This window comes from Palaemon carinicauda, chromosome 1, assembly GCF_036898095.1.
Source record: "Palaemon carinicauda isolate YSFRI2023 chromosome 1, ASM3689809v2, whole genome shotgun sequence".
In the NCBI taxonomy this organism is placed as follows: domain Eukaryota; kingdom Metazoa; phylum Arthropoda; class Malacostraca; order Decapoda; family Palaemonidae; genus Palaemon; species Palaemon carinicauda.
The window spans coordinates 78,271,705-78,284,138 of record NC_090725.1 but is presented as its reverse complement, the minus strand read 5'-3'; the positions used below and the strand labels follow the sequence as shown (position 1 = coordinate 78,284,138).

The following is a 12,434-nucleotide window of genomic DNA, read 5'->3' as shown; positions in this document are numbered from 1 at the left end:
GTCGTGTTTTCAACTCCTGAGATGATTTATAAAACATATCAAGATCAGTATCAACGTTGAAATGTAAGGAAAAAGGACTCATGCCAAATTGTTCAACAGAAAAGCATTTGCAACACGTTTGAGCTTCTGATGTTCCACCGATTCAACCACCAGATTAGCACTGGTCACATCTGGAATAAGTGTTTTAGAATAATGTGAATTATTGACCATTATGATGGAGAAGATGAGATTGTTAGACTTGGCTTCATATCTAGTACTGGGCGCAGGATGGTACAGTCTGGGAAGATCTGAATGCAAACGATGATCAAAATTATGAAAAATCTTCTACAACATGCAAAAAGAATTAACAGAATTACCAGAAATTAATTCAATATCAAGATAAGGGATAAGTCATTTAATAGACTGCAAGTTTCGCCTAACAAATGTGGATGAGAGGCAGCAACTGAAGACCGGACAAGAGAACCATACTCAAAACGAGGTAGAATAAAAGAATTATAACCTTTCCTCAAGATATATTGATCGCTAAAAATCTTTTCTCAATATGACATTTTCTATGTGCAATTAAAGATAAAATTGACCGAATGGGTTTTGCAGAAATTAAATTTATAGTCAATGATCACACCTATAAATTCAAGTTACTTGTAAATAGTTAAAGAGACATTATCTATGCAAATATCTATTTGTATAGGAGCCACTGTCCTTGACCTAATTATAATCATACTTCATGCCCCATAATTACTATGCATTGAATTATGCTAATTTCCATTAATGGGTTCAAAAACCTTAGGTCCACTACATTCAGAAGATAGAATTGATTAAAAAGAGAATAGCATCATCTGCATATGTAACAAGCTTCTTTTCTAGGCAAAATTACGTATGCCCATATACTATTGTGTGAAAAGTAGTAGGTCGAAAACCCTACCAAGAGGAACACTATTACATTCCGATTCCGATAGTCGCTTGGTAACCATCAACAAATACTCTTAGCAATCTATAGATGAAAAATTATGTTGAGAAAATATCCTCCTACAACCAAGTTTGAAAACAAGTCATGATTAATACGGACAAAAGTAGCTCTAAAATCATGTCTAATCATACAAACTTCCTGACCACAATGATCGGTTTTCAGTACTGCTCTGAAAATTGAAAGGGTGACACATTCTCCAAGGCCATAGCAAAAGCTAAACTGCAAACTAGGGAACTGTTGATTAACTTCAGCATACCTTTTCAGACGTTTCGGCAAAAGACATTTAGAAACTTTAGGAAATATGGGAGTTATGAAAATTAGGCGGTAATCAGCAAGGTTATAGAGCTACCACCATTATTGTTTAGCTATTGAAGTAACATTACCAAGTCTCCAATGAATTAAAAAAGAACCTATTCTTGCTAACTTGTGAAAATAGTATACAGCTTAGGAGCTAGTAAATCTGCTGTCTTTATAAGAAACAAAGGAAAATACCTTTTGGGTCTACACCTCCACAAGCATCAAGGTTTTTTTTTTTTTGGGGGGGGTGTATCGAAAAGCTAAACTAATTAGTTTAGCTTAAGGGAAACTGGAATGAAGAAGGCTGGATTCCTCATTACTCTGCTTATCAATGAAATCAGTCAAAAAGGTTGCCTTTTCCTTTGGACAGTGAGTGCCAGAACCTGTTGCTTTAATCAAAGAATTAACTGTTTAGTCTGCACAAAAGAGGGTAGCACATAATTTAGGTTCCTGGGTATTTTATGGTTAAATTGTATTTCTATTCAATTGAAGCATAAACTCTCAGGAACAGCTCTTTGCTGGTTATAGTTTTCAAGTTAAATCTGATATATTGCTTTTTTTTTTCAAATTGATAAGCCTTCTGTTTCTTCAAATAGCCAAGTTTACAATCATCACTGAACCAGGGTTTGTTCTCCACTTGGTATGTAACACAAGAAGGAATATGCCGGATTACGTTGATTAGGTATCCATTTAAGAGAACAACAGGCTCAACTCTTGTATATAATTGGGACGAATTCAAACATAAAAGATCACCCAAAAAGCGTTTCCAGTCTGCTGGAAATTTTTTGTATATCTGAAAAGTGTATGACACATTATGGACAGGTTGCGCAGCCTTAATTTCTATCGGAACTAAGACATGATCAGGCGTCCCAACTAGAGTACATTTATCAACAGGATTGAGCAAAGAGTTATCGGTAGATTTTTATGATCCTTATTTTAGAAGTGGTCCTAGTGACCTACAAGGCCCGTTAAATTTTAGGAGATATATAGGTGTAACTGTTTACATTTGAATTGGCGGTCAAAGGTCATCAAATAGTACTTGCCCATGACTCTGGTCCTAGTGACCTACAAGGCCCGTTGAATTTTAGTAGATATATAGGTGTAACTGTTTACATTTGACTTGGCGGTCAAAGGTCATCAAATAGTACTATAACCTTGCCTATGACTCCAGAATATCAATCTCATGCACTGTCATCCAATTTGGTTTTGTGAGATTCTTGATAGTATACAGTTAATTCTATTAGTCTTGTCTTTTTTTTCTTTCATGGGGCCAATGCTATCCAGTATTCTAGAGGCTTTAATCGTCCTAAACAAATAGTTGAATCGGTGGAACTTGACAGGAATCTTGGGTCATATTTTATTTTTCCTGTTGATTTTTCATCAAACGCTATTTATCTTATTTTTTCAATATTTTCATTTTATTGTTTGTTCCTAGCTTCATTTTTTCCTGTAATGGGCTACTTTCCCTATATCCAGGCCCTTACACTTGTAGCATACTTCTTTTTCAACTGGAGCTGCAGCTTGGCTCGTGAAAATAATATTGATAATAATAATAATAATAATAATAATAATAATAATAATAATAATGATAATAAGAATAATGATTGCAAGAGCTACTAATGAACTTTTTGCAAAAATTTAGGCCGAGGTTATTCTTGGAGGTCAAATTTTTATTAGGAGTGTGACGTTTTAACTGTACAAAATTAAACTTTTACATTCGGTTCATGTAATCTGATAACAATTTCAATGTGCTGAGTAAGGTTAATGTCAGGTTAGTAGGTCCGAAGATGAATAAGAATTTAACATTTCCCTTGTTTTTTATACTACATGAAAACTGGTAGTTATTTGACATGCATATTCCACTAATGATGTCTATGTATTAAGTGATATTGAAAGCAATGTTGAGGTCATAGCTGAAGGGGAATAATTTCATTCCATAGATATTCCCATGTCCAGAGTGAGGTCAAGATTTATTGAAAGGTCATAGATATAGGTCAAAGGCTCCAAAAACTTTTCAGTAATACGAGAAAGACACTTCATATTTGGCAAGTCCATTTTGAAGCCACTAATGATGAGTATGTATTAAGTGATATTGAAAGCAATGTTGAGGTCATAGCCAAAGGGGAATAATTTCATTCCATAGATATTCCCATGTCCAGAGTGAGGTCAAGATTTATTGAAAGGTCATAGATACAGGTCAGAGGCTTCAAAAACCTTTCAGTAATACGAGAAAGACACTTCATATTTGGCAAGTCCATTTTGAAGCCAAAGAATCTTTAGCTCTGAGTTGCAGCGTCTTTTCGTACAAATTCAGTATCAAGGGTGACCCTTTCGCCCCCAAAGGACGTACCGGTACGTTCTTGCAAAACACTGTTATTTACATTTTTTGCATGTTTTTCATACTTTTTATGAGAAACTTCAGGCAATTTCCAAAAGAATGAGACCAGCCTGACCTCTCTACGACAAAAATTAAGGCTGTTAGAGCAATTTGAAAAAATATATATAGCAAAATGTGCTCGAAATTTAACCTTATGGCGGGGGTAAAAGGGAGTTCGTGTTCCCAGTTTTCCATTGCTTTATTTTCTCTCCCTCTCTCAGTTTTGGTTGAGTATTAGATCAGTTTAATTTTCTTATGGAGATTATTAGATATTTACGTAGCCATAGATCTCAAACTCTATTTACTGTTCCATGGGGATGATTATAGAAAAGCTAATGTTGTTGCTTATGTCATGAAACAAAGTTAATAACTTTTACTCATCATCAAATATTTTCTTCTTTCTTAAAATGCACTTTTGTTGAACATACCAGAATTGATATAAAAAAGTAACAAATGACATCCTATAACGGTAACATTTAATCATTACTTTTTTCCTTTTCTTTTCTTTCGGTAATATAAAAGGAACCTAAGAAGGATACTTCTTCATTACAAAATTGTGGCTACTTGGACCAGTCGCGTTTTTATTACATGGATGATGAAGATTGCCAAAAACAGAAAGGAGCCATATGTGAGAAAAGGTACTTCTCAGACGCATCCATTTTGGACGAGGAAGAGTACAAGAGAGCCATGCTAGAGCTCTCCGAAAAAAATCGAGACGCCAAGGGTCTGCACAGTGACACAAAGAAATCTACAGGAAACGCTGGTGACTTCGACGAGAAAACCCCAGATGAGATGGAAAAGAATGTAATTGGTGCTCGTGCAGACGCGACTATGGAAGACCAGGATCCGGACAAAGAAAAAATGAAATATAGGATTATTGAAAATAAACTGGATACCAAGCCCCACGGTATTAAAAACATAGAAACTGTCATAAAAAATCTTAAAGCAAGGGTCTTCCAAGGACGTTTTGTAAATATGAATGTTTTACGACCATAAGTCTTCAGAACCTTCTAAGAAGAGAGACTCCTTCGTCTGGTGAAATCTAAGATTTTGACTATAACAACAAATTTGTTGTATGTTGAAATATTTAACCTGAAAAAATTTCTTGTGATCAATTATCAATTTAATGTTTATTTTGGATAGTAAAAAGTGTACAGTTATCGTGTATTTTCCCCGGATGATAAGTAAGCTTTAATAATAAATGTGAGTTTAGATGAGATTAATTATTACCACCATTCAAACAAATGTCTACCAAGAGAGTAATGCATTAGGTTTTCTTATATTTTAGGTAATTCTTTGGTAATAGTATACAAGAGTCCAATATATCAGAAACGTATCAACATTATAAAATAACTAAAGAACAAAAAAACAAATATTCATTCTCCCTCACTAGACTATATAAGAATAATGCTAGTTTACTTGCTATTCCGATATCCCTATTGTTCAACCGTTGTATAGCCTTTGGCATTTATCCTGACATTTTTAAAATAGCGTGCGTTACAGTGTTACATAAGTCTGGTGACAAAATCGAATGTCAAGAACTATAGACCAATAAGTTGCCTTCCCTTATTGAATAAAATTTTTGAAAAAAAATATCATACAATCGACTCTACTCTTTCCTTATTAGTTGTAACATCTTTTCTACCTGTCAGTATGGCTTCCTACGTGGCGTCAGTACAAGTAGTATACACTGGAAAATGAAGTATCATTGGAGGGAGAAATGATTAATGGGTAGAATCATTCAAGTATTTAGGATTTATAATCTCTAATACAGAGTTTTTGGAATTTGAGTTTGAAAAAAAAAAACAAATCCGACAATGGCTTCGATAAGTAAGATTTGGAAAACAAATCGCCTGAAATTACAAATAGAAATTGAAAAAAAAACATATCAGACAATGGCTTCGATAAGTAAGATTTGGAAAACAAATCGCCTGAAATTACAAATAAAAATTGAAAAAAAAAAAAGAAACGAATCAGACAATGGCTTCGATAAGTAAGATTTGGAAAACAAATCGCCTGAAATTACAAATAAAAATCAGCCTATATATCAATTAAGTGAGATCGGTATTATTCTATGGACATGAGTCATGGTATGACAATGAACGAATCTCCGACAGATTAAGTAAATTAGGAAACAAAGCCCTCAGAAGGATATTGGGAGTTGAATGGCAGGACAGGACTAGAAATGGAACTATAAAAGAGATTAATCGAGTGAAATATGTGGATGAGATCATGGTGAGGAGCAGATGGAGATGGTTTGGGCATGTTCTTCGTACTCCTCAAGAGAGATTAGTCCACCAAACGTTTAACTATAACTTCACAGGGCAATAGAAGAGTTGAAAGTCTCGGGTCGACATGGCTGAGGACTATAAAGCATGAAGTAGAAGATGGTGAATGGAAAAGTGTTGAATTAAAAGCACCAGATAGAGATGAATGTTGAATCCAACCGAGGTCCTTTGCGTCAATAGACGTTGGAAGAGATGATGACTTATATTGGGCTTTTGATATGATTACTTGCATATGCCTTAAATATTTAGTAAAAATTATGCAATTCCCACAAACATATGTTTAGTACAACTAAACTTATACAACAGGTAAATATATAAATATATGTATATGTATATATATATATATATATATATATATTTATATATATATATATATATGTATATATATATACGCATACGTATTTGTCTATGTATATAAAGGTGTCTCTCTCTCTCTCTCTCTCTCTCTCTCTCTCTCTCTCTCTCTCTCTCTCTCTCTCTCTCTCTCTCTCTCTATTTATATATATATATATGTATATATATGCATATATATATATATATGCATATATAAATATATATATATATATATATATATATATATATATATATATATATATATATATGTATAAATATATATATATATATATATATATATATATATATATATATATATATATATATATGTATATATTATATATGATTTCATATGCATTATGTATATATATATATATATATATATATATATATATATATATATATAAGAAATTATGCACATTTAGACGTGTTTTTCACGACCGCAGTTCTTGAGATTTTTGTTGTTGTTGAACTATGTTTTCACTATCCTAATATATGGATTATCTCTTATACCTCGGAATCAGAGACCCAAGCGGGAATCAACATTGTGGCTAAATGCTTTGTCACTGTCGTAGCAGTTTTTTGGACCAGGGTTCAATTCCCAAGCCAGCCAGAAGCTATTATATTTGAGTTGATGACTGTAGGATCTCTGATCCTGAGGTATAAGGTAGGATCCAGATATTCAGGTAGAAAAATATATGACTTATTTGAAGGTGGAAATGAGAGAGGAAATCTGCACCGAGGATTGGCAATTTGATGTCAGTAACGAGAAACTTCCAATTAAATTTACCGTTTCCAAACGATAATGTGAGGTTCTCGTAACCGTAGGTGGGTATCGCAGATCTGTTGGCAGCTACCAAGCGGACGTCTGCAGACATAGACAGACTACGTCGTGTCCTGAAGAGTTCCTTTGGCAAAAGAGAACGACAAGCACCCGTGTCTATCAAAAATCGCACGCCCCTTCCTGCATCATGTAAAAAGAAAAGATTAGAAGCACAGTAGGCCACCGCCATGAGCGATGGCCTACTTACACGTTTTTTGGCCACTGACAATCCTTGGCACATTTCTTCGCGGTTGCCCCGAATCTGAAGTGGTAGTAGCAAAACTGCGGCCGATGGGAGGTAGTAAGTGGCTGTAGAAGTCGTTGGTTGGGGCACGAGCGAGTGGTGGGTGGCTTTGTCACCGCTTCGGCACGTCACGGGGAAGGCGTGTATGTCCTGCGGTATTCACGTCAGCTTCGGTTGACGTTGAATAGGCGGCCTCTTCGTCAGGGGTGGAAGCATTGATGGAGGTCTTGAAGTGGCTGTCCATAAGGGCATTGGCTTTGGTCATCAAGTCCTTTATGGGTAACTATCGACATCGGGTATGGCAGTGCGTACAGGTTCGGGTAAACGGCGTATCCAAAGGGCACGAAGTAGTTTCACCTCATGAGGAGAGCTGTCTGCGGCAGGTTGCAGGCGAGCGATACTGGTCATTTCCCTGAGGGCAAGCGAAGCCTTTTGTCCCGCAACCGTTGTTGAGAGAGCTGAAAAAGCTTTGCTATACGGGCGGCTGGCGTCGGCGAGTAATGCTGCAGAAGGTATGTTTTGAGGGAGTCATAAGCTATTGGGGTATCTCCTTGTTCACAAAGCCAGTCGGATATTTCCGGGAAGGTGTCATCAGGTATCGCCGCGAGAACATAATCTGCTTTGGTGGTTGAGCGAGTCATGCCCTTGATGCGAAACTGGACTTCTGCGCTGTGAAACCAAGCAAACGCCTCTCCGCTGGCGAATGATGAAAGTTTCAATGGGGCAGCCGCAGTGCCAACTTCCATAGAGTCCGCCATAGTACCAACGATGGAGGGGCGAGGGGGTGTGGAAGGCAGCAGGAGGAGTGAGTCGACTTCCGGGGTCACCAATGTGACGGGTCGAGAGAAGGTTGTGACTCAAAGACAGGATGAAAGCAACTGAGTGAGTTTATTATAGAACATTCTCCTTTATATACAAAAGCTCAGGGCAACAAGAAGTTTCATGTTCAAAATCAACACCGTTGCCGGTGAGAAAAACAGACATGTTTATTCAGGCTCTTTTTAGTGCGAGGGAAGAGCGAAGATACAGCATAATATATACACAAAATTAACTATGTACGATCGTGAGACACACGGTTGGTACAGTACCCTTATTTGCACTAGCCATTAATGGGATATCCTCCATCATGCCCAAAAATATTCTCTCAACATTATTTGTAGATGATCTCTCTATACCATTTGCTGGAGTTAGAATGGCAATGGTTGAGAGAAAACTACAACTCTCAATTGACAAAACTATCCAGTGGGCCGATACGAATGGATTTAAGTTTTCGACAAGCAAAACTGTTGTCCATTTTTGTTGTAATCGGTGAGTACATCCAGACCTGGATCTATACATCAAAGGTCAATGTATCCCATGTGTAAGTGAAGCTAGATTTCTAGAGTTGATATTTGATTTTAGGCTTACATGGGTTCCTCACTTGAAAGCCTTAAAAGTAGAATGTACGGAGGCTCTGAATCTTTTAAAAGTCTTATCGTACACAACATAGGGGCAGACCGAAAAACTCTTTTGAAATTATTCAATTCCTTTATTTTAACAAAAATTTGTTATAGGTGTGGAATATACTCCTCAGCCACCCCAAGCCGATTAGAAGTTTTAGATTCTCTACACCATGTTGGTATCAGATTGTCCACAGGAGCCTTTAGAACTTTGCCTATCCCAATCCTCCTTGTTGGCACCGGAAAATTACCTTTAGACTTTTACTGGAAGTCTTCTGTTGTTTGGTATTGATTTAGGTTGCAAAAACTTCCTAATTCTTTAGCCAGTCACATTGCAAACTTTGTAAGGCATTGTAGATATTTTGAGTTGCACCCAACATCTCCTCAACCTTATGGTCTACATATAGGTAGAAATAAAGTACTCCCAGGTAGAATATCACCAACCCCTCCATGAAAATTACCGGAGATAACTTTTTGTAAGTATTTTATTGGTATAAAAAAGAACATGACTGACTTAGAAGCCAGGTCACTCTTTATGGAACATGTTGAAAAAAATAGCTGCTTCCAAACGATGATGTGAGGATTTCCTAACCGTAGGTGGGTATCGTAGATCCGTTGGCTGCTACCAGGCGGATGTCGGCAGACTTTGGCCTGGGCAGAAGAGACCAGCAAGCTCCCATGTCTAACAAAAATTGCTCGCCCTTACCTGTATCATGTAAAAAGAAGATTAGTGATGGGGGGGGGGGGGGTCATCGCCGCAAATGATGCTCTACTTACACGTTTTTGGCTACTGACAATCATTCAAACATTTCTTTGCAGCAGCCCCGAATTTGGAGTGGTAGTAGCATAACTGCAGCCAATGGGCGTCAATAAGTGCCTCGAGAGGTCGTTGGTTAATATGTAAGCTTTGTGTGGTATATGTGGGTGCTGGACGGCTTTGTTTCTACTCCAACACATCACAAGGTGGATGTCTGGGTCCTACCACATTCATGCCAGCTTCGGTTGATATTGACTAGTTGTCCACTTCATCGGGAATGGAGGCGTTGGTTGAGGTCTGGAAGGGCGTTAACTATTGACATCAGGTCCTCCATAGGCAAATTATCAACATCTTGAATGGCAGCACGTACAGGATCGGGTAGGCACTGTACCCAAAGGGAACGGAGTAGACTCACTTCAAGAGGAGAGCCATATGCGGCAGGTTACTGGAAAGTGATACTAGCCATTTCCCTGAGGGCGAGCGAAGCCTTTTGGTCCCTCAATAGTTGATGAGAGAGCTGAAAAAGTTTTGGTATGGGTGCAGCTGGTACTGGAGAGTACTGCTCCAAGAGGTATGATTTGAGGTCTTTGTACGTTATTGGGATGTCCCCTTGCTCGCCCAGCCAGTCGGAGATTTACGGGAAAATGTCCCCAAGGACCGAAGCGAGCACGTTATCTGCTTTGATGCGAAACTGGACTCCAGCACGCAGGAACCGGGTGAACGCTTCTCCCCTTGCAAAGGGGGACAGTTTCATTGAAGCGGCATGTGCCGAAGAGGCAGGTTCGGTGGGTGGCATCCACAAACAGTAGGGTAGAGCAATGCGGGGACAGGCGGGAGTGAGCGGACACTCCGCTGGTCACCAGTATGCGTATCGCCAGTTAGGAGATAACTGAGAGACGGCATAAATCCAACTAACTTTATTTCAATGGACAGCAATGTTTTTTTTTTATATAACTTTCCTGTGTAAGAAGGTCACAAAAATTCAAACAGATCAATGCAAGAAAAAACAGGCTCAAATTATTTCTGTTGACAGATAGGTTAACAGCGTAATATACAATGAAAATTAAAGAGAAATACTGTTACAATATATAAGTGCTAAACACGTGCAGTACAGTTGGCTGGATAATCAGAAATTTAACTGTTATTCATTTTAAGTAACAGATCGATACGAGTAAATAATAATTATAATAATAATAATACTGAAAATAAGCGTAATAGTATCTTGTGCTTTCCCTGGACATCTTCCATCATTCAACATTAAGTGATACTCTTAAAAAAAAAAAAACATGATATATTTTTCTTTTAAACTAAAAAATATGGAGTGCACTCAAAGAATCACTGAGCCCTGACAGCTTTGTTTTGACATTCTGCAGAAACTGAAAACCATCTCACTTTTTTTATAAAAGATTTATTGCATTTTTTTCTGTAAGGAAAGCCACAGTTTTTCTTTTAGATTTTAACTTTGTAATTTTACTTTTACCTTCACTAATATTCAATTGAAAACGACCTATTTTGTAAGGAAAGCGTAAAGCAGTATTGGTGATGGAACGAAAATTTCTACATGATCTAAAGATTTAGCGGAATATGACACATATTTATTGGTAAGAAATGTTAAAGTTAAAAAAAAGTTGCGGGTTTTAGGTCTCCACTGAGACGATTTACATCGTTCTCCTCGGGCGACCATTAGCCAGCAGGGACTATCACTAGTCCCCTCTAACCTCCCCCCCCCCAGGCGCCACCCTGGGAGTACCTCCCGGTAGAAGGTCTCACGGTATTCGCGTCCCTGGCGGGGACCGAACTCGGGACCTCTGTAATAGAAATCCGCGACGCTACCAACCTTGCTATCCGGAGTGAACATTAGTTTCAAGTTTCATATATAATACTGAGCACCCGATCTAACTACAAAAATATCAACTTATTTATAACTATTGATGACTGAAATAACTATTAAAATATTTTGTTGTTTTATTCATACATTCAGCATTCTTGTTTAAAGTAAGGTGACATAACGTGAAATTACATTATAAGGTAATAGACTAGATCAGTGGTTCTCAACCTTGTTTGTCCCTCTCACTATATGTCCGAATGCAATTCCCCTCCTTTTCAAGATTGTTTGCTTAGAAAGTGCACGCCAAATAACATACATATAAAACAATATATATATATATATATATATATATATATATATATATATATATATACATATATATATATATATATATATATATATATATATATTATGCATATATATACATATATATGATAAATTTTGCACATTTAGACGTGTTTTTTGTATTCAAATAAGCCATATATATTTTTGATACATTAATGTCTGGATTCTCTTAACGACCTCGGGATCAGAGCCCCAGGCGAAATCACACAAAGACAAGAGCTTGTGACCGGCCGGGAATCGAACCCTGGTCCGGCAAGCTTCGTGGCCAAGTGGTTTAGTCATCAGGGTTCGATTCCCGGCCGGTCACAACAGCTTGCCGGACCAGGGTTCGATTCCCGGCCGGTCACAAGCTCTTGTCTTTGTGTGATTTCGCCTGGGGCTCTGATCCCGAGGTCGTTAAGAGAATCCAGACATTAACGGCTTACTTGGATATATATATATATATATATATATACATATATATATGTATATGTGTGTGTGTGTGTGTGTGAGCGTGTGTGAAATATCACATCACATGAGGCTGGGCTCAAAATAAATAGAAGAAAGACAGAGACGATGGCAACGGAATATGCAATTTAAGATGAAATATCATTGGAAGGAGAAAGGATTATCAAGGTAAAATCCTTTGAATATTTAGAAACTATGATCTCCAGTACATGATCTTTAGAATTTGAGTTTCACGAAAGTTTGAAAAAATCAAATCAGACAATGGCTAGGTTAAGTCAAATTTGGAAAT

The 12,434-nt window shown here is 37.3% G+C and overlaps 1 protein-coding gene across 1 annotated transcript in view; it reads left to right on the top strand.

The window, feature by feature from the left end:
• Positions 1–4,858, top strand: part of LOC137649204 (uncharacterized) — a 43,072-nt gene extending 38,214 nt beyond the window's left edge. Inside the window, exon 7 of the mRNA XM_068382196.1 lies at positions 4,164–4,858. Coding sequence (XP_068238297.1) covers positions 4,164–4,637 — 474 coding nt within the window. The 3' untranslated portion in view covers positions 4,638–4,858. The remainder of the gene's footprint in view (positions 1–4,163) is intronic.
• The last annotated feature ends 7,576 nt before the right edge of the window (positions 4,859–12,434 follow it).